The 23,615-nt window shown below is 39.9% G+C and overlaps 1 protein-coding gene and 1 long non-coding RNA gene across 2 annotated transcripts in view; both read left to right on the top strand.

Annotated features, from left to right (window-relative positions):
• Nucleotides 1–23,615, top strand: part of LOC124884938 (potassium channel subfamily K member 10-like) — a 40,492-nt gene that overhangs the window by 2,345 nt on the left and 14,532 nt on the right. The window contains exon 2 of the mRNA XM_047393001.1: nucleotides 6,944–7,359. Coding sequence (XP_047248957.1) covers nucleotides 6,944–7,359 — 416 coding nt within the window. The remainder of the gene's footprint in view (nucleotides 1–6,943; nucleotides 7,360–23,615) is intronic.
• Nucleotides 11,697–13,341, top strand: LOC124884939. The gene is made up of 3 exons (XR_007042551.1): nucleotides 11,697–12,794; nucleotides 12,868–13,195; nucleotides 13,274–13,341. It is a non-coding gene; the product is annotated as an uncharacterized LOC124884939 (long non-coding RNA).

Here is a 23,615-nt window from a genome sequence, read left to right on the forward strand (position 1 = left end):
TGTATTACAGAATATACATATTTACAATGTACAATTTACACATATATAATAAAAAGATGCATTTGTAACATCTGTATGCTGTTGTTTTGTACTCTATTAAATGTTCATCAGAGAAACAGCCTGGGGGAAGAAACTGTCTCTGTGGCGGCTGGTTTTAGTGAACAGTGCTCTGTAGCGCCACCTGAAGGTAAAACTCTAAACAGTTTATGTGCAGGGTGTGTGGGGTCTGCAGAGATTTTAGCAGCTCTTTTCTTGACCCTTGACCTGTATAAGTCCTGGATGGAGGGAAGGTCAGCTCTGATTATTCTCTCTGTAGTCCTGATTATTCGTTGCAGTCTGGACCTGTCCTGTTTTGTGGATGAGCCAAACCACACTGAGATGGATGAAGACAGGACAGACTGAATGATGGCAGTGGAGAAGATGACCAACAGCTCCTGTGGAAGGTTGAACTTCTTGAGTTGCCTCAGGAAGTACAGTCTCTGCTGGGCCTTCTCTCGAACAGTGTCTATGTGTGAAGACCATCTCAAGTCCTCAGAGATGGTGGTTCCTAAGAACCTGAGGTGGTCCACAGCTGCTACGGTGTTGTTGAGGATGGTGAGGGAGGTGTATGGGGGTGGTGTTCTGTGAAAGTCCACCACCATTTCCACAGTCTGATGCTTGATTTGTGAGGCTTAGATCGTGCGTTAAATGCCTGGAACCGACCCATTGCCACAAGGAATAACAGAACCAACAGAGGACCAGCATTTGTGTTTTAGAGTTTATTAATATTGACTAAAGAGTGAAAAATGTTTGTGTTTAGCTGTTAAATATGCTGAAGTTTCACTTCAACAAGCAAACTGTGAATTAGCTGCAACCAAGAGGTTTTGCAGGTGGAACAGATTCCAGAACCTCATCAAACTCTGCATCTTCATCTACAACTTTCCATTATGGATCATCAGCTCCTGTGGATTTTCTCTCCATCTACGCACGGTAGAATGAAGACTGGGGGAGTGAAGGGATATTATGGCATGAAACTCAGTGCTTATCTAATTTACAAAAATCAATGTAAAGCTGTTTCAGTAGTTCAAAAAAGATTTTACAGTAATGGCACCTGCATGGCCAGAAAGTCAGACGGTGTTATGTTCACTGCAGTCTTGGTTTTCACTGCAACTTCTTTTTGAATGTTGTTCATATTATTATTTTACATTTTACCTTTTTTCCAAATGGCATTAAAAAGAAAATGTTTTTGCTTCATAAAGCCTTAAATTGTTTACCTGGTAAGTCCAGCAGCAGCTTTCCTGAGTTTTTCAATTTACGTTCTGTCAAACAGTTAATGTTCTTGGAGGACTGCTTAGGCTTCATCTAAAACACATTGCATCAAAAAAACAGAAAAACTGCTTTACCCATAATTTTGTAACAACACTACAATTATCCAGCTCCTCTACTGAAGATATACTGGTACAGTTGACCCTAAAGTTATCTAACCCCCTTTGTAAATTCGGTCTGTTAGGATAATTTAGTTTACAATGAACAAAATGCCCAGGAGCAGTTTAAATGTTTGAATAAAACTAATATTAAAATAATTCTATCAAAATTCAGTATTAAATCCTATGAATCAATACAGTCACAAAATGATACATTACATGAAACGTCCTTGAGAAAGAACACTTCAAATAGCTGGACTGTTCACAGTAATGTTTAGCCATAGAGAAGATAATCCAAAGAGTTCAGAAAAGAGATTATTGCCTTTAAAAAGAAAGAAAACAATGCAAAAAGATTCCCCAAAGAGAAAGCCAACAGTTGGAAACCTAATTCTCAAGTTTAAAGTTGAAGAAGCAGTAGTTATGCCACCTGGTGGCAGAGAGAGGAAGCTATGAGCAGCTGCCACCAGATACCTGAGGAGGCAGGTGGTCAAAAATCAGCATCTGCTTGTAAAAGACATGCTGCCATAGTTGATGGCAACAGCTGAGGGTTCAGTTTCCACAGAAAGGCACGCAAAAAATGCTGTTTTTTGTTTTGTTTTGTTTGTTATTTGCTCATTCATATAGCGCCAATTCACAACACATGTCTCAAATCACTTCACAAAGGGTTTAGAATGGTGCGGGGTTGTTGGGGAGGTTAGATTAAACTACTGAGTGTTAGAGTTTGGCCATTTTAGAATGGGATATGTGTAGGGGTACAGAGTAAAATAATAAAATGGTAAATGGACTGAACTTATATGGCGCTTTTCCAGTCATACAGACTGCTCAAAGCACTTTACACTAGAGCCACATTCACCCACTCACTAACACTCAAACATTCATACACCGATACGCAGATCAGTAGGCAACTTGAGGTTAAGTGCCTTGCCCAGGGGCACATTGACATATGGCAGGAGGAAGCTGAAATCAAACCCACAACCTTCTAATTGCAAGACAACTACTCTTCCTACTGAGCCACAGTCGCTGATAAACTGATAAAGTTTGTCCATGGCTGCACTGTGGCGCAGTTGGCAGCACTGTTGCCTTGCAGCAAGAAGGTCTCTCGCCCATAGACTGTTGGAGATAGGCACCAGCTTCCCCGTGACCCACCATGGAATAAGCAGTAGAAAATGACAGACTGAGTTTGTCCATCTAGAGCCCACTGGTGGCCATTGTTATACTAAAAACCACAAGGATTGGGGTACCTCTCTCTGTCAGACTGATTATAACCATTAGAAAAGAGAAGGGGTCATTCAGGTAGCAGAAATGGAGGGTGTGTTTGCACCTCAACCATAACTGAGCCGGTTTAGGCTAAACCTGACTCCCCCTTACTCCATCCAACAGGGAGGGAAGAAGACGGAGGTAAAAATACTGGGAGAGTGTTGTTTCCTGTTGCAGTCCAAAGACATGCCTGTTAGGTTAATTTGTCACTCTAAATTGCCCTTAGGTGTTTGAATGAGTGTGTGCATGGTTGTTTGTGTGTTGCCCTGCGATGGACCGGCGATCTGTCCAGGGTGTACCCTGCCTCTCGCCCATAGACTGCTGGAGATAGGCACCAGCTCCCCCGCGACAAACTATGGAATAAGCGGTAGAAAATGACTGACTGACTGATGACTGTATCCTGTTGCATTGTGTAAATGGTTTAAAATGGGCTAAGTCAATTTAATCGAAGATTTCAGTTAGGTACATACGTATATTCCAATTAATCCTAACGAACAGTGCAGTCAGATTCAGTTATTTATTCAAATTGAATAAAAAGTTTTTCTTGTACTCGTTGTCTTCCGCTTTATCCAGGACCAGGTCGCGGGGGGAGCAGAATCAGCAGACGTCCCTCTCCCCACACACCTCCTCCAGCTCCTCCGGGGGGAGCCCAAGGCGTTCCCAGGCCAGCCGAGAGACATAGTTCCTCCAGCGTGTCCTGGGCCGTCCCCTGGGCCTCCTCCCAGTGGGACGTGCCTGGAACACCTTCCGAGGAAGGCGTCCAGGAGGCATCCGGTATAGATGCCCGAGCCACCTCAACTGGCTCCTCTTGATCTAGAGGAGCAGTGGCTCTACTCCAAGCCCCTCCCGGGTGGCCGAGCTAATCACCCTATCTCTAAGGGAGTGCCCGGCCACCCTACAGAGGAAGCTAATTTCAGCCACTTGTATCTGGGATCTCGTTCTTTCGGTCATGACCAAACGTTCTTGGCCATAGGTGAAGGTAGGAACGTAGACCGACCGGTAAATTGAGAGCTTTGCTTTTCTGTTCAGCTCTCTCTTCACCACAACGGACCGGCACAGCGCCCCCATTACTGCCGCACCGATCCATCTGTCGATCTCCTGCTCCATTCTTCCCTCACTCGTGAACAAGATCCCTCCCAACAGGAAGGGAGGAAGGCAGAGGTCAAAATAACTGGAGAGTGTTGTTTACTGTTGCATTGTGTTAAAGGTGGGTAACTTTAAAATGGGAAAAAGTCAATTCAAACGAATTATATAGATTTCAAGTCAGGTTCATACATTCCAATTAATCCTAACCATTGAACAGTGCAGTCAAAGTTAGTTATTTATTCAAATTGGATAAAAAGTTTTTCTATCTAAGGAAACCCAGCAGATTGCATCGAGTCAGTGACTTGCAGCATTCACTCCTCCTGGATGAGCATGTAGAGACAGTGGACAGTCACTGGTGTTGACTTTGCAGCAATCCTTCATACTGAGCATGCATGTAGCGACAGTGGAGAGGAAAAACTCCCTTTTAACAGGAAGAAACCTCCAGCAGAACCAGAACCAGCTTCAGTGTGAGCGGCCATCTGCCACGATCGACTGGGGGTTTGAGAGAACAGAGCAGAGACACAAAGAGAACAAAGAAGCACTGATCCAGGAGTACTTTCTATGGGAAGGAAAAGTAAATGTTAATGGATGTAGCTCCTTTAGTCGTTTCATCTAGAAAGAAAGAACAGATAAACTCTGAGCCAGTTTTCAAGGTTAGAGTCTGAAAGAGAGAACATAGAGTTTGTTACAGTTAAGCTCAGTCAATTGCTATATCTAGGAGAGAGAAATGGTTAAACACTGAAAGACAGGGCCATGTGGATCATCTGTAGAGGGTGAGCATTAAGTTGTTGCCAGCAGAAGCTCGGACGATGACCCCCTCTAGGAAGGTGTCACAGGAAGACACAGAGTGGACTGGAGAGATCCATGTTTGTTTCCAGGAAATGCACCAATATTGATCCAAAAAAACAAGAAAGGGGAAAGGAATAGAAAGGGGTAAAGAAAAGGTAACGAGGTATGTCTGGAAGGCGTTTTCAGCATGAAAATCCAAGAATATAAACTAACTAAAGACGCTAATATCCGTCAGGACTCAGTAGCAGTTCTAGACCAAATTTACTTGGGGGGATCAGCCCCCTAATCCAGCCGATTAAACCTGTGATCCTATTTCAAAACAGACAAAGCTTATTGTGCAACACCTTAATTTTTAATTCACTGTTAAAGTCAGACTGTAAAGGTAAAAAATTGGTCCAAGCAACCAATCAGTTATTGTTTCTGTTTCAGCGCATATCATCAAGTCTTTAGCACAGGGGCCATAAAAGGGGCCAGGAACAATTCTACAGGAGCACTGGCCCCTGTTGGCCCCTGTCTACAACCGCCCATGTCAGGACTCCTGACAGATGCTGTTGTCTTGCTATGCATCATGTTTGTAGCTTTTCATAACAGTAGAGGGGTGCTCTGCTGAGCTTTTCTTCAAGGGGTTAAATCATTTTGAGACTGCAGTAGCTGTTCAGTTTGTATATTTTTGCCATTGAGCCAAATGTTTAATGGTTGAATAATGTTAGGTGCACCTGTAACTGTACACACTTTTTGCCTCACGAGCCAGTGACATCACTTTGATGTTATTGATTCACTCCATGATGTCGGGATTTACGGAAATGATTCCTGCATCAGAGAACGAGACTCTTCTTGGAAGTTCTTGATTAATCGTGGAGGTGTTTTGCATACAGTGGCGATAAGCTGGACCTTTCAGCATAGAGATGAAAAGCATCACAGAGAACAGCCTCTGCCCATGGCTCAGAGGCTCTCCAGCCAGAGAGAAGTCTGTGTGTTTGGGTGAAGGCCGGAGCTCTGAAAAACACAATCAAAACATATTAAAGGAATCTAAATTTATTTGCCCTCATGTTGCTTGCTATATGTTTAACCTGCAGCAACATACAGAATATATGATTATTAAAAATAGTAAAGTGTAACTCTAAGGGCCCCTCTTTGGTGCTCAGTGTACAATACACAGAACTGGGCTCATAATAATAACATCAGAGCATATTTGAACTGCATATTTTTAAGAAAAAGTTTGTTTTCATATTTATGATCCACAAATCCAAGATGTGTTTGGAACAATCTGTAATCCATGTGAAATAGTTCAGTCCAGTTTTGATCAGTGTAAACACTCACCTGCTGCTCTATTGGGTTCACCTTCCTAATAACGGGTCGAAGTTCTGACTACCATCTGAAGGTTGCAGATGAAATTCCATCAGTCAGACCAGGCAACATTTTTAAGCACAGATTTGGTTCAGGTTAAATCAGTCTGGGTATTTTATCTGAGCAAAAGGTTATGCAATTATGATTATTTTATTATGAATATTTATTAAGAATCATAATTCAGTATGAATAATTCCTATCCAAAATCATTCACATCAAATTAATATTGGACGTACCCCATGGGATTGGGATTATTGGGCTACTAGCACTTGATAATTACAATTCAATATTTGTCATTAATATTTTTATAGTTATCAGCCAAAATCACACTTAATGCAACTGCAGTAATTATCAAACCATTTTACCAAAAGGGTTGAAATGAGTGCTAACCTTAGTTGACAGAAAATCACTTTTATACAAAACAAACACAAACATTTTCTCTTTATGTATGTGAAAATGTACTGAACAAAATAATTCCCTCTTACAACCAAACTATTCAAGCCAACAAACGTTCCTCTAACCAGAACACTCACTAAACTACTAAACGGATAAACTAATAAGAGAAAAACTCAAAAATCCATAAATTTATAAAGAAAGAACACTGAGGATTAATGGAGATCAAACCAGCAATTTATAGACAAAGGTGGGATTAAGAAAAGCTTTTTAGACCTTGTGAGTGGGGATAATAGATTTTTTAATAGCTGTAATGGGTTATGTCTGTGACTGTATGTAGCAATGTATCTCCAAATATTAAATGTAAACTGGAGACCATTAGAAAAGGTTTAGTTAAACCCATGCTTTAAGTTACCACAGACCAAGATAGGTTTTTGGTATCTGTAAACTGGAACGTATAAGCTGACCAAAATGCATTTGCATTCACTTTGAATTTATCTTTACAACACAAAGGACCGGGTATGAAACATCTCACCAGATGTCTGTTAGCAATATGTTACTTTCACATTAAGGCTGTAGAAGTGTATTCATTGTCTATTTGTTCTACCGTGGGCCAACACAAACCTCATGTAAGTAAACCTAATTTTTGTTATGCTTTCGTTTCTTAGTGGCAGTCCAGACCCACTTGGTCCCACCCAAAAAGATGCAGCCAGGCATGGTGAAGTCAAGCCTGGTGCATGCAAGTGTGGCCACCATGCAGAATCCCATGGGCTATGACCCGAGGACCAACGGTCACTGTGCACTTCCACGCCTCTCCATCTCCTCGCGGTCTGCCAGCATGGTGGCTAGCCTGGATGCCAGCAGCGACGCCTCAATTGCAGCGCTCCAGTCAGTGATGAAGTGGAAGACGGTGATGGCTGTGTTCATTGTGGTTGTCCTCTACCTGGTTGCTGGAGCTCTGGCATTCAAGGCTCTGGAACAGCCCTTTGAGAGCAATCAGAAGACCAGCATCACCCTGGAAAAGGCCTCTTTCCTGGAGAGGCACCCCTGTGTGACTCCTAGTGAGCTAGATGCCATCATCAAGGTGAGTGCACAGAGAGAGCGGTATGGTTTAGAGATTTTATTTATGAGTGCCGTTCAAACCAGTCAAAATCAGTTTATTGTAAAAAATGAAATGATAGAAAATTAGAATTCAAAGGGTATCAAAAAGAAGGTGCAATCACAGGTTATATGTAGTCTGCAACAGCAAGTAATATTACAGATATGTGGTGGTATTGAGTTCCAAGGATGGGGCGCTGAATGACTGCAAGTTCTACCTGCTGCAGCTGTCAGGCAGGCAGTTGGATGGTTAGGTGGATGGAGGAAGGGAACCTGAACATGTAGGATTTGGTGTGTTAATGCAAATGGCTTCAGACAGGTATGGAAGAGCAAGGGTATAGATGGCCTTAAAAGTGAGTAGAAGATTTTGAAGAGAAGGCTGTATGTAATGAGAAGCCATTGAAGTACTTGAAGGACAGGAGTAATTTGCTTGTCAAAGGATGTAACCTAGACAATTAACTTAAGGGGAAGGGGAGAATGCAGAATTGACTAAGGCAGAAGACTTTGGAAATAATTGATTTTGTACCAATGAATAAAATCTCACCACTTACTGTACTCATTTAATGTTTCATTGAAAGGCTCAAAGAGGGAGGTTGGTGAAACTGAAGAGGTGGCCTTAAATGTTTAATGAAAAAAAGAAAACTTACAATAACAAGCAAGATGATTGGTTCATGGAAATGAGACAACAGAGAGCTGGGAAACAAAACAAGCTGGGGGCATAATGGATGGAATGGTTGTTGTAATTATTATTATGATTATATTATTTAAAATTTAATTATATTATAATTTGATCTGTTAAGTGTTGTCCTATGAATACCAATATGGCAGTGGTATTAGGACAATAGAGAAAAGGATGAATCGAGTTCAAACTTATTTCAGTTAACAAACTCTTTACTATACTAATTCAATTCATTTCAGATTTATTCATATAGCGCCAATTCACAACAGATGTCGTCTCAAGGCTCTTCACAAAGGGTCTGGAATGGTGCGAGGTTGTTGGGGAGGTTAGAATAAACTACTGATTGTTAGAGTTTGGACATTTTAGAATGGGCTATGTGTAGGGTACTAAGTAAATTAATAAACTGATAAAGTTTGTCCATCTAGAGCCCACTGATGGTCATTGTTATACTAAAAACCACAAGGATTGGGATACCTCTCTCTGTCAGACTGATTATAACCACTGGAAAAGAGAAGGGGTCATACAGGTAGCAGAAATGGAGGGTGTGTTTCCACCTCAACCATAACTGAGCCGGTTTAGGCTAAACCAGACTCCCCCTTACTCCAACCAACAGGGAGGGAGGAAGGCAGAGGTAAAATAATTGGAGAATGTTGTTTCCTGTTGCATTGTGTGAAAGGTGGGTAACTTTAAAATGGGCTAAGTCAATTCAATCGAATCATACAGATTTCAAGTCAGGCACTTACATTCCAATTAATCCTAACTATCAAACAGTACAGTCAGATTCAGTTATTTATTCAAATTGGTTAAAAAGGTTTTCTATCTAAGGAAACCCAGCAGATTGCATCAAGTCAGAGATTTCTAGCAGTCACTCCCGGATGAGCATGTAGCGACAGTGTAGAGTAAAAACTCCCTTTTAACAGGAAGAAGCCTCCACCAGAACCAGAACCAGGCTCAGTGTGAGCGGCCATCTGCCACGACCGACTGGGGGTTTGAGAGAACAGAGCAGAGACACAAAAAGAACAAAGAAGCACTGATCCAGGAGTACTTTCTATGGGAAAGAAAAGTAAATGTTAATGGATGTAGCTCCTTTAGGCAAAACCTGACTCCCCCTCACTTCATCCAACAGGGAGAACAATTTAACTAAAACTACCAAACAAAACGAAAGAATAAGAAATACCAATTAACTATATACAAATGACAGAACAAGGTAATCAAAGATGGTAAAAAAAAACCATGACCAATAGAGTGATGCCATATCTATATATTCAATGTTATTCAAGTTTGAGAACCAAGGATCATCCTCAGGAATCTGGAAGTGAGGTTAAGTTCGTCGTGGAACTAACTTAGACAATAAATGGTATACCATCAAACCACCATTCACAGGGTAACAGAAGATAAAACATTATTTTAATAAAATAATATTTTAAAGAATGATTTGCTGAATAATAACCAACCTTCTGGATAATTAAACCTCAATGTTGTTTAATTAGCTGTCTTTATTTAGTAAAATAATATTTAAGGAAATATTTTGAATGGGAACCAACAACCTTTTTGCATAAATGATTCTTAATGGTGTTTAATTAGCTATCACATTTAGTAACATAACATTTGAGGAAATTTTCTAGACTGGGAACCAGCAACCTTTTTGGATAAATGATTTTTAACTAGCCATTACCTGGGTCACGTTTAAACCTCTGGGCAGCATAGCCTTAGCCGTTAGCGGTTTCAGCTAACAAAGGAAAGGCTATTGCTTCCTTAAATTTAAATGTATACTGTGACTTTAAAATGCCATTAATACAAGGACCAAAATACATAAGCATTGTTGAATGTTTCATTCTAAACAAATTTTTTCTGCCCAAACACCTAGTCTTACAAAACTGTGCTAAAGAAAACACATGAGATCCAATGGGTGCTGGTCTGGATAGCGAAGTTGTCCTGGTCATCCACGTGTGGACTGAATTCAACAACAAAGGCACATTGCAGCTACTTTAGTGGCCGCGATGGGGTGGGGTAGCTCTCATTACCTGGACATGCACGCCTGAAGGTGTGCGACGCTGTGGTTTTGATGCCTTCTTCCAGGCCGTGGGGAAAACAGCTTCAATTAGAGACAATGTCTCCGCTGGGAGACGTTGCGCCTCTACTGTCTGGCTCTTGCTTGAGATCCACGTGGAAGAGACCACCATGTTAGAAGATGTTTTTGTTCAGAGTGAATAACGTCACGGAGAGTAAGCTATGACTCTTCCTCTTCCTAGGTGTAGGTTAAGTGTGATTTTAAAAAGTTGCAGAGGTTCACACCGGCCTTTGATTGTGTGCAGTTCAGAGTCCATGTTACATCCATCTTTTAATCCATGGCTCGGGTCCCAACAGAGGGAATGAAAATCAATTGCATATTTAATTTGGTTAGTGATTATGGGATGCAAAACAGGTGAGTCTAATTAACAACAGGGTGCACCCTTACGGACAGCAGAGGGATGTAGGGACAAATGATGAAAAAACACAAGGGAAGCAATAACTACACACAGTACGACTAAAGATAAGGCTGGCTAGAAATACCAAAAGTGTCAAAAACCTGAAACAAGTAAAACAGGAAGTAAATAGAACACAGTTCACAAAAGAAAAACAGAACTAGATTCCACAATGAGAAACAGTGATGACTTAAAGTACAAAACAAAACCAGACAGTGAACACAAAACACAAATATATAGTCCTAGGGATCGCGAAAATGTTACTTTTTACAATTTACAATTTGCTGTTAATATAATTTGAGAATAGAAACTAAATATTGGACTACAAATCTATTAGTCACCCTTAGTTTTTCTGTTACTAACTTAACCTGTTAAGCCCGGCCAGCCCACCGGGGGGCCGAAAACAATGACTTTCATCTTTTGCCGTCTCTAAAAGTAAGTCAAACGTGGAATTATTTTTTTTTTAAACCCCTTGCAAAATGAGTCTTTAATGTTTCTAAAACGAGTCGCCAACTTAGTTTTTGACAAATATGTTTGGTTTTGCTGCAATTTAAAAACACTAGATGCCATTTAAAGATCCATCGGAAGTTGCTGACTAAACTGGAAAAACGCTACAGTAAACACACATGATGTTGCCACACCCCCTACGGCTGGTATTATTGAAAACTGCAGACTCTCCCCTTTCCAACGGGGTGTCATGTGACTTTGTGAGACATTTTCCGATTATGCAATTTCTGTGTGTAACGCAGGTAGTAAAATCTGGATTCAGAGTTGCTTTAGGCACAGTGTGTTTTACGCACTGCTCCAGACAACGCTTGGCGAGTTGTTTTTGACATATCTTTCGGTGGTGATTTTTTTTCCAATGAACGCCAATATTTATAATGGAACGCAAGAGGAAAATGACTGTTTTTGAAGCCTTAGAACAAGTTTGGAACAACAGTGATGTTGAAATAGAAGAATCATTGGACAGCAGCGAGATTTCTGAAGCGGAGGAAGAAGAGGAATCTTTTCTTATGGACCCAGTTCACGAGTAAGTTATACTGTTACTTTATAATAAATAATAATTTATTACAAAATAATAAATTCTGAGACAATTTATCATCCTGTAATTGCAAAACGTTGCAAAAAACTACATCCCCATCCCTGCGTGCAGAACAAAGGGAAAACATTTACTTGTATGTGGAATTGGTTCAAGGAATGTTATGAAGCTGTTACGTCATTGATACTTTACAGCATTACAGGCTTGTTTTTTTTTTTACATTGTAAAGTTATTTTTGCAGTACAATAATAAATAATTTATTATCTTGTAATCAGAAAAAGAACAACCCAATTTCTGTATTTTTACAGCCAGGAGCAAGCAGGACCGTCTGAAACTCAAAGGACCCAGCCTCCCACCACTTCGCTTGAGCCTTTATATTCTTCTTTGAGGTGTGACGTCTATTCTGCACACCATTGTAGTTACAAAATAAGCCTGATGTGTCATTACAGTGTTAGGGTTAGGCTTTTCAATATTTATTTTCACAGATTTTTATACATAACTGCTTTTTGCACATTTGTTGACATTGTTTTCCATTGAAAATACTTGTTTTCAATAAAATCCCATTGTTTGGAGATAAACCTATATAATTCAACTTGATTTTTATTCATTATATTGATATTATGCTGTGCACAATGATAAAGTTTGATGATACACTGGGTAAATGTCATAACCAAAGGCTATGTCATATGCAGAATGACTCCTACAATGATAATCAGTACTTTTATTTGACCAGATTCCCTTTTATGAGGTGAAAAACACATTCGGCACAGTTTTGGCACATTTGGCTAAATTGTGCCGAAATCCCAGCTCCGCCTGTCACATTGCCCACTAAAACCTTTGTGGAACATAAATGCTTCAACTGATTCAGTCCAAATTTGCTGCAGTTATAGCCAAGGTGTTGATGAATACAACCTGGGAGTTCTCCTAGGATTCCCAAAGGATTTTCATGGTGTTTTACAATGTTTATTCAGAAGAAAATTAAGGCGAGGGCCAAAAAATAGAAAATATTCAGTTTAATCATGAATAAATCTGACATAGTAACAGTTGCAACAGTGGTTCCACTGGAAATATTGTCAGGATCTGTGTGTTGTCTTGTTGTTGTTGCACTGTGCTTGGCCTCTAGGTGGCTTTGGGTTTGTGAGGAGTGGTGGCAGGTGTCCCATATTCCCTAATCATCCCTGGAGGGTACTTAAGATGGAGGCTGCCAGCAGTTCAGTGCCAGAGTGTTGCCCTCAGTGGTATTGACTCAAGCCACAGTTTGCCTAAGCTTGTCTTTGTCCTTTTGGGTAATTTTGTATTTGCTCTTTGCAGACTGGATTCCTATGCCTGACCTTGTATTTGAAGAATCCTCATCAACTTGGATGTTTTTGTCACTGGAGAAGGATTTCCTAGCCAGGTGGATTATACCTAGATTGCCAACATTTTGCTTCCTAAGTTACGGGCTGGCGGCTATTCTGACGGTGCGTTTCCTGGAATAACTACGGACCTCCACCACTGTCCACCCTCCCACACAATAACATCATCAGCCGAACCTCAGAGTACCTCAAAGTGAGTCCAAGTACCTACCAGCTCCGTTCATCTCAGTGTGCAGTTCCATTGTTGTCTCACCCCCTCCTGGCGGATCAAACTCCACTCCCTAGTAAGACAGATTTTGTTATTTTGTTACATTCACCATCTTGGACTTTATATATTCTTACTGTGTCTACTTGCCTTGCAGTTGACTTCTGGTTCCAGCTCCACTTCCCTTTACCTGCTCACTGTAAAATAAAACCTCTTGTAAAACTTCATCGGTCTCCTGATTGCTTTCTGCATGTGGGTCAAAACAATCCGTAAAACTATGACAAATATATTCATTTATGTCTTACCTTTTATACAGGTACCAAAGTTTGCATGTAATCCTTGTAGTTGTGGAGCTATACTTGATTTATTTAAGGTATATAATTTCAGGCCGAAATTGCTCTAAAACCCCTTAGGGCTTAACAGGTTAACAGTGAGACTTAAATTCAGTTTCTACTCGGCATAGAATCTGAATCAGAAACAGCTTTATTTCCAAGTTTGTACAGAAAAACAAGGAATTTGATTTCGGTACACTTTGCTGTCAATAATAAAGAATATTTTTTTGAAATATACATGCATACACAATTGACTTTACAATATTGGTTACAGCAATATTTATCAGAAAATCAACGATGATAGATTTGTTGTAAATTTGTCAAACAGTGTTTTGGAGGCTGAAAATATTATAGTATTGTGGATAATCACATGATCAAGTCTGAAAGCCATCTGCTTTGTAATCTCTCTCCCTCTCTGTAATTGATTGAAATGTCAATACATTTTTCAAAAACTTTTGACATTTGTCATAAAGAAAAGGAAAATGTCTGCTGTGTTATGGTTGCTTATGATAAACATAATGAGAGCCAAACTTCAGGTGCAGCTAAACACTTTCGGGGAAATGTAAAATCTTTCCATTATCAGGCTTACATTTTGCAAATGTTCATGAAGCCATTCATTGAAAAAGTAAGCTAACAGATGATTACATTATGCTTGGCTAACCTTAATCTTAAAATCTGGATGCTGAGATTGTTATTGCTGTGGTTGCTGTACAGAGAGGTGCTTGACTGTGATCTTTTCAGATGTTCCTGTCAACTTCCAAATAGTGTTCCCTTATTTGTCTACAGCACACAGTCTCCCCTTTGCTGTGAAATCCCAGTTCAGAAGTGTTTATGTACCTGTTGTTTTTGTCTCTCCAACAAATTCCTGTATCTGATTTACTTTTCGGATTTGTGCTTTCTTCCAGCATATTCGGCTGTCTTTATCTGCCTGCCACAATATTTCCTTTAACAAAACAGAAGATAACTAAAAAGTGGGTGGTAGCCTATTTATTTATTAATTAAAAGGTATTTTAACTCCAGTTTTATAAGCCAGATTTGGACTATTTTTATAGTTTTTTAATAGGTCTTCAGTACCACCAAAAGTCCCACTGAACTAAGCTGTTGCTGGAAGGAGCTCTTTCCTGAAGCAAGTAGATAATTTGCTCTATCTTCACAATGCCATAGCAGGGATGTCTTTATTTTAGAGTTACACATCTAATCTTTCATGAAACACACAGTATTGTATATGTAATTTAAGATGACATAATAACAATTAGAGCATTTGCAAAGACAAGGGACAGTAACTCTCCTCTACCAAAAATGTCCAGTTTAAGGAAATAGAAAACAGTTGGCACATTAATGACTTTGACTAGAAACTGATACTCAAAGTCTCTAATACTCTAATAGCTTCACTGTTGTTCTGGTCAAGTGTACTGGCCTCACAAAAGTATTCACACCCCATTTTTTTACATTTCAATCACAAACCTGAATGTATGTTTTTACAAATAAAAATGTAAAAAGTGTGGTATACATTTCTATACACCCCCTGAGTCAATAATTTGAAGAACCACCTTTTGCTGCAATAACTGCAGTAAGTATTTGGGGATATGTTTCCACCAGCTTTGCACATATAGAAAATATTTTCAACATTGTTCTTTTTTTTTTATGTTACCTCCAGCTCAGTCAGCTTCAAGAGCAGCTGTGGACTTTTCATAAATTCTCATATGGATTTAGGTCTGAACTTTGACTGGGCCATTTTCATGGTATGTGAGATAGCATATGCCTTGATCTCCCTTTGTATTTCTGGCTGTCTGTTTATGGCTCATTGCCTGCTGGGAGGTGAAGCTCCTGAGGCAGACATGTTTGACCGTTCTTCATTAGAACCTCCACCACCATCTAAAGTCTCTGACAGGTTTTCTTCCAGGATTTAGCTCCATCCAACTTCCCATCAACTCTGAGCAGGATGATGCTGTCACCACCATGTTTTACTGTGAGGATAATGCATCCAGGCTGATCTTCAGTGTTGGTTTTTGACCCTAAAAATATTATTTTGCACATAGGCCAAGTTTCATTTTGCTCTCATCTGACCAGAGCAAACTGCAAACACAACTTCTTATGCCATTCTTTCAACAAAGGCTTTCTTTTTCACCATTCATACATAAACACCTGATTAATGAAGTGCACAGCTACAAGTTGACAGATTCTTCCTGAGCTGTGGATCTCTGCAGGTCTTCCAATGGATTTAATTTAGGGGTTTCAAAGTAAAGGGATTGAATGCAAGTGCAGACAGCACTTTTCAGATTTTTATAAGGAGGAAAATGTTTTAAAAGCCATGTACCTATTTGGTTCCACTTCACATTGACTACTACTCTGTGTTGGCCTTTTACAGAACACACTGAAGTTTGTGATTGTACCAGGACACAATGTGAAAAGTTCCATGGGTGTGAATATTTCTGCAAGGCACTGCATGTTTGTTTTTAAGATTGTAAGAAAGACTGTGTTTATCTATCCCCAACTGTGAGTTATTTATTAAATAAACTCCACTAATTTTTGAGGACAACACTTGAAATGTCTCTTTTTGTCAGCGTAAATAAGCAGGAGCACAGGGACCACGTTCACTCATAATCCAACGTAACTGTGCTTTAACAGTTTCTTTTTACATTGTCAGCAGCAGTGATATGAAGTATGGCTATGATTTACACTGCTCTCTGGCAGAAAACCCAGAATTATCATCACTACAGGGTCACTACATCAGGCTGGCAGGTACAAGTTGAAACAGGATTGGAAAAACGATTTGAGATGCGGAGTACAGTGAGCTGAACAGAAATTTTTATTTGAGAGGAGGTGAAGATCAGCTGGACCAAAGACATCATTACAATATGCCGTACAAACTCCAGGAAAGAAAGAAAAAACATTCTCAGACAGTGCAATCCAACACAAAAGACCACAACAACCAAGTCAGAAATAGTTTTCTAGAAGCTCTCAGGTCATTGCGGCAGTGGGGTCCTTGAAAAGACCCAACCTAAAAACCACAAAGGGCTCTGTGGTGCTCATGTTTCCACCAGAATAATTCCATTTGATCCTTCACTCCGCTGCAGAGAATGCTGCCCATTTGCTTCCTTCCTTCTCCAGACACATACAGGTCCTTCTCAAAATATTATCATATTGTGATAAAGTTCATTATTTTCCATAATGTCATGATGAAAATTTAACATTCATATATTTTAGATTCATTGCACACTAACTAAAATATTTCAGGTTTTTTATTGTCTTAATATGGATGATTTTGGCATACAGCTCATGAAAACCCAAAATTCCTATCTCACAAAATTAGCATATCATTAAAAGGGTCTCTAAACGAGCTATGAACCTAATCATCTGAATCAACGAGTTAACTCTAAACACCTGCAAAAGATTCCTGAGGCCTTTAAAACTCCCAGCCTGGTTCATCACTCAAAACCCCAATCATGGGTAAGACTGCCGACCTGACTGCTGTCCAGAAGGCCACTATTGACACCCTCAAGCAAGAGGGTAAGACACAGAAAGAAATTTCTGAATGAATAGGCTGTTCCCAGAGTGCTGTATCAACGCACCTCAATGGAAAAAAGTGTGGCAGAAAACGCTGCACAACGATAAGAGGTGACCGGACCCTGAGGAAGATTGTGGAGAAAGGCCGATTCCAGACCTTGGGGGACCTGTGGAAGCAGTGGACTGAGTCTGGAGTAGAAACATCCAGAGCCACCGTGCACAGGCGTGTGCAGGAAATGGGCTACAGGTGCCGCATTCCCCAGACCTGGGCTACAGAGAAGCAGCACTGGACTGTTGCTCAGTGGTCCAAAGTACTTTTTTTGGATGAAAGCAAATTCTGCATGTCATTCGGAAATCAAGGTGCCAGAGTCTGGAGGAAGACTGGGGAGAAGGAAATGCCAAAATGCCAGAAGTCCAGTGTCAAGTACCCACAGTCAGTGATGGTCTGGGGTGCCGTGTCAGCTGCTGGCGTTGGTCCACTGTGTTTTATCAAGGGCAGGGTCAATGCAGCTAGCTATCAGGAGATTTTGGAGCACTTCATGCTTCCATCTGCTGAAAAGCTTTATGGAGATGAAGATTTCATTTTTCAGCACGACCTGGCACCTGCTCACAGTGCCAAAACCACTGGTAAATGGTTTACTGACCATGGTATCACTGTGCTCAATTGGCCTGCCAACTCTCCTGACCTGAACCCCATAGAGAATCTGTGGGATATTGTGAAGAGAACGTTGAGAGACTCAAGACCCAACACTCTGGATGAGCTAAAGGCCGCTATCGAAGCATCCTGGGCCTCCATAAGACCTCAGCAGTGCCACAGGCTGATTGCCTCCATGCCACGCTGCATTGAAGCAGTCATTTCTGCCAAAGGATTTCCGACCAAGTATTGAGTGCATAACTGTACATGATTATTTGAAGGTTGACGTTTTTTGTATTAAAAACACTTTTCTTTTATTGGTCGGATGAAATATGCTAATTTTGTGAGATAGGAATTTTGGGTTTTCATGAGCTGTATGCCAAAATCATCCGTATTAAGACAATAAAAGACCTGAAATATTTCAGTTAGTGTGCAATGAATCTAAAATATATGAATGTTAAATTTTCATCATTACATTATGGAAAATAATGAACTTTATCACAATATCCTAATATTTTGAGAAGCACCTGTACATACTTTCTTAAGGAATTATCCTTTTTGTGCAGCAAATTCTCTTTGTTGTACTCAACCTTTCAGCCACTAATGGTCCATAATGAGTTTGTTTTTTGTTTTTTTTAATTAATGGAAGTTCTTCCTAAGAACAAACATGGAAATTAAAACCTTAGCATGGTGGGCTGGGGGTCCAGAGGGAATGAATTGTTCATTGAACGGGTCTGCAGTCACAAACCTCTTGGCGCACAAGGCTGAAGTGCCCGGGGCAGAAAGAAATCACAACCAATATCATCTTCTGCACAAATGATCAGAAGATGGCATTTCAGAAAATCTGAACTTATCTTTATTTGTATATAACACAGCAAAAGAAAGAGATTCATATTGTTGAAAATGTGATTGAATGAAACATATTTTGAATTAATTTATCTTTTTTAATAGCATGGTTCTTACCTGACACAAAGCAAACCTTGATCACACAAAAAATTAGCAATGAGTTTCCAGTCTTGCAAAAATATTCACATCTGTTCAACTTTTGCCACAGTAAAATCGCAAACTTCAATGTGTTTTGGTAAACTTTGTCTCTGCTGCCCGCTCACACACACACACACACACACACACACACACACACACTTTTGAACTATATGTTGTGAGGACCGTGCATTGACTTCCATTGATTTCCATTCCTTTTCAACCCTCTCTATGGCCTCACCCTAACCCTGACCCTAGCCCTAAACCTAACCATTACTAGTACATACCTAACCCTAACTTTAACTTAATCTACACCTTAGTCTTAAACATAACCCCTAGCAAAATAGCAAGTGAGGACTCACTTTACAACAAATGATCGTCATTTTGATGGTGAAGTATGAAAAATGGTCCTCACTCAGCTGCAAAAACAGGAGCACACACACGCACAGCAGTCACTCGGTGCTTGCCTTAAGAGAAAATATTGTGCCTCTTTCTGCATGAAATTTTCAAAGCTATGGTAAAGTTGACTGGGGCATACTTTATGATTACTGCACAGATATAATAATGCCATCTTTACTGAATAAAGTGATGTTTTGTTTTCCTTAATAAACAACTTCCTGGGTCAATGTTCCTAATAAACATCAAGGCATTAGCAGCTCTTACAGTAACAGAATAACTTGTTTTTTGTGTGTCTGCTGTTTCAAGAAAATGTCTCCAGGACATGCTGCTTCACACGTACATCATCAAAAAATCTGTCTGGTCCTCACACAGCTTTCGCTATCAGCCTATTCGTGCTCAAGTTGCTCAGCTGGGAGGGCACAGCAGTGACACACTGTTGTCAAATTGTTTTGGTGCAAAGGTTGACAGGAAAATGGCAACCTTGGAAGGCATGTGTCTGACAATATATCAGAGAGGCAGCTCAGCACCGCACAGCATGTTCCGACTTAATGCGTCTGTGCATATCTGTTGACTTCCTCACGTCTGCTTCGGTATCTGTTATGCCCACTCACCCCCTGTGTGCCACAAAGACTGCAGCACTAATTGGCTTGCCGGGTGCTGGTTTGATGACTCACACTGTGGCATTATGTCTGTGGCAGCAGTTAAGCTTCAAGAATTGATGAGTCACTAACCTGTAAATAAACTTATGCATTTGCAGGGTTACCTGAAGTAAAAATACATCAGAACACTCTACCATGTCATAATTTATGTAACACCAAAGGAAAGTAACAGGATGGGTTTATTTTTATTTCTATGGATAGGCTGCACAAAATGCTACTAATGAGGAATTTAGCCCTTACATCTCTGCAAAGTCTGTTCAGAAATGTATCTTTAAAAGTAAAACCACCTGTTATCGTTGTTGAACTTAGTTCTTGTGTGTGGCAGTATGTAAGAATCACAGATTTCAAGGTGGTGTGGGCCAGTCTTCAGGTAATACTGATGTTAAAGGTCTTGCAAAGCAGAGTTTTTGGCACCGTATTAGAATACAGCAGGGGGAAGGAGAGCGGGAGGCACCATGCTGCCCCGGATCACTGCTGTCACCTGCTGAGGGGAAAAAAGCCATGCTGAGAGGACGAAAATCTGCAGTGACTATTTGCTCTCTAATGATCCTGCAGTGGAGTGTGTAAAAACACATTAGCCAGGGGCCAGTTGGTGGTGACAGCATTTCTGAAATAAAGTCTGTGCAGAGATCCTGTAGAGAAATCAAAGCAGACCAAACATGATGGGAAAAACAAAAACATAATTTGTCTTACTAATTCCAACAAAAAATCTAAATTCACAAAGTTCATTTTCATATCAGATAAAGATAACTTGAGCAAATGCAAAACACAGTTCTCAAATGATGATCTCATAAATTAAAGGAAAATGATGTCCACACCATCCTGGCCCTGGATGAAAAATAAATGGTCCCATCATCACGGTTAACTCACAATGGGTTAACTGTGATTAACTACATTTATTTTGGTTACGTTTTAACAGCTACATCCAGGTCTGTAGAGCTAAAAAGCCTTATAGTAGAACCTGTATTAAGTAGTCTCAAAGATCTCATAAAGCAACACATCTTGCAGCACAAATTTAACAACAGATGATGATTAGTGCAATACCAATGAGCAGTAGGCAAGTCAAGAATAACACTTGCATGAAGTGCTAATATCCTTGGATCAGGATAACAAGTTTCTTTTCTAAAAACAAGGATCTAGTCCAAGGAAAAAGTGGTGTGTATGTGTGTGGGGTGGGGGGTCATTTCTGTTTTGGTCATTTCAAACCTGAATTTTTCAGGTACAAAAGGAAGCCTTGTGTTGCTTTTGAACCACTCATTTCAATTCAGTGTCAGTAGTGATGCCAGAGCATTATTTTCTATTGCATCGTGTCTGTCTAAGCCATACAAATACTCAATAGTGTAATGGAAGTGTAAGGTGGTGTTGTTCAGATAAACGGCTGCAAAGAAGAGGAACATCCTGTTGCTGAAAGATGAAAATGACTTAGTTTGTATTGACTTTGATGCAAATGACTATCTTAAAATAGCAAATTATAATTTTTTCAATTCAATTCAATTCGATTCAGTTTATTTATATAGCGCCAATTCACAACACATGTTGTCTCAAGGCACTTCACAACAGTCAGGTTCATACATTCCAATTAATTCTAACAATTGAACAGTGCAGTCAGATTCAGTTATTTATTCAAATTGGATAAAAAGTTTTTCTATCTAAGGAAACCCAGCAGATTGCATCCAGTCAGTGACTTGCAGCATTCACTCCTCCTGGATGAGCATGTAGAGACAGTGGACAGTCACTGGCGTTGACTTTGCAGCAATCCCTCATACTGAGCATGCATATAGCGACAGTGGAGAGGAAAAACTCCCTTTTAACAGGAAGAAACCTCCACCAGAACCAGAACCAGGCTCAGTGTGAGCGGCCATCTGCCACAACCGACTGTAGGTTTGAGAGAACAGAGCAGAGACACAAAGAGAACAAAGAAGCACTGATCCAGGAGTACTTTCTATGGGAAGGAAAAGTAAATGTTAATGGATGTAGCTCCTTTAGTTGTGTCACCTAGAAAGAAAGAACAGATAAACTCTGAGACAGTTTTCAAGGTTAGAGTCTGAAAGAGAGCACATAGAGTTATTCACAGTAGAAGCTCAGTCAATCGCCATGTCTAGGAGAGAGAAAGGATTAAACACTGAAAGACAGGGCCATGTGGATCATCGGTAGAAGATGAGCATTAAGTTGTTGCCAGCAGAAGCTCGGACGATTTCCCTCTCCAGAAAGGTGTCACAGGTAGACACAGAGTCAGGCCAGGTGTAGCTTCTAGGAAGAGAAAAGAGAGATAACATAAAGTTAAAAACTGAAATAACAGCAAATAATGCAGAATTAGAGAGTAGTGTGAGAATGCAGCGAAGAGGGTGAAAGTGGTCTTTATGTCCTCCAGCAGCCTAAGCCTATAGCAGCATAACTACAGAGATAGCTCAGGATAAACTAAGCCACTCTAACTATAAGCTTTATCAAAAAGGAAAGTTTTAAGCCTAGCCTTAAAAGTAGACAGGGTGTCTGCCTCACGGACTAAAACTGGGAGCTGGTTCCACAGGAGAGGAGCCTGACAACTAAAGGATCTGCCTCCCATTCTACTTATAGAGACTCTAGGAACCACCAGTAAACCTGCAGTCTGAGAACAAAGTGCTCTGTTAGGAACATATGGACCAATCAGATCTCTGATGTATGATGGAGCTAGATCATTAAGGGCTTTATATGTGAGGAGGAGAATTTTAAATTATATTCTGGATTTAACAGGGAGCCAATGAAGGGAAGCTAAAATAGGAGAAATATGATCTCTCTTTTTAATTTTCATCAGAACTCTTGCTGCAGCATTTTGAATCAGCTGAAGGCTTTTAACTGCATTTTGTGGACATCCTGATAGTAAAGAATTACAATAGTCCAGCCTTGAAGTAACAAATGCATGGACTAGTTTTTCAGCGCCACTCCTGGACAGGATATTTCTAATATTGGCAATGTTCCGGAGGTGAAAGAAGGAAATCCTAGAAACCTGTTTAATATGGGATTTAAATGACATGTCCTGGTCAAAAATAACACCAAGGTTTTTTAGTTTATTATCAGAGGTCAATTTAATGCCATCCAGGTTTAGTGATTGACTAAGCAGTTTCTTTTTTAAAGAACAACTTCTGTCTTGTCTGAATTTAGAAGCATAAAATTGAAAGTCATCCAAGTTTTTATGTCTTCAAGACATTCTTGTAGTCTATCTAACTGGTTGGGTTCATCAGGATTCATGGATAAGTAAAGCTGAGTATCATCAGCGTAACAGTGAAAATGTATCCTATGCTGCCTGATAATTTGATCTATTGGAAGCATATATATAGTAAAGAGAATTGGCCCAAGTACTGAACCCTGTGGTACTCCACAATTAACCCTGGAATTTAAAGATGATTTATCATTTACATGAACAAACTGGAATCTGTCAGACAGATAAGATTATATGCGAGGAGGAGAATTTTAAATTATAAGGGCTAATTCTTTCACTGTTGTTTATATTGAAATACAATTTTTTTTGACAACCTAGTACATTTTTTTCTGAGGGTGTAGCTTAGAAAGTTCTGGGCAAAAATAGAACTCCTTATAAAATATTCATTGAGCAGCTATGTATTTCTACCCGTTGACTCTAAAATTAGGGTATTTGTGGTTTATTTGATAGGATATTTCCTCCATAAGTCATTTATGTTAAATGAAACCTAAAGCATTATTGAAAGGGATTATTTTCAAATGCTAAATGTATGTTGCTGGTTGCGCTTTGCTGATGAAGTTGAGGCAATCAAATGAAAGATGGTGAGTAATCACGTGCAGCAGTATATTTGCAGGTTGTGCTATGCTTTTACTGCTTGCATATGTGTCAAAAGAGTAGATGCATATTTTATTATATGGGCTTGCAGCTTACTGAAAGCTTGAGTGAACAGATTGGGGGTTGCCCTGAATGAAGATGCTACAACAATGCCACAATGCTCCAGCAAGGCTGAGAGGATCACTGGGACTATATTT

This window comes from Girardinichthys multiradiatus, chromosome 19 (assembly GCF_021462225.1).
Source record: "Girardinichthys multiradiatus isolate DD_20200921_A chromosome 19, DD_fGirMul_XY1, whole genome shotgun sequence".
In the NCBI taxonomy this organism is placed as follows: domain Eukaryota; kingdom Metazoa; phylum Chordata; class Actinopteri; order Cyprinodontiformes; family Goodeidae; genus Girardinichthys; species Girardinichthys multiradiatus.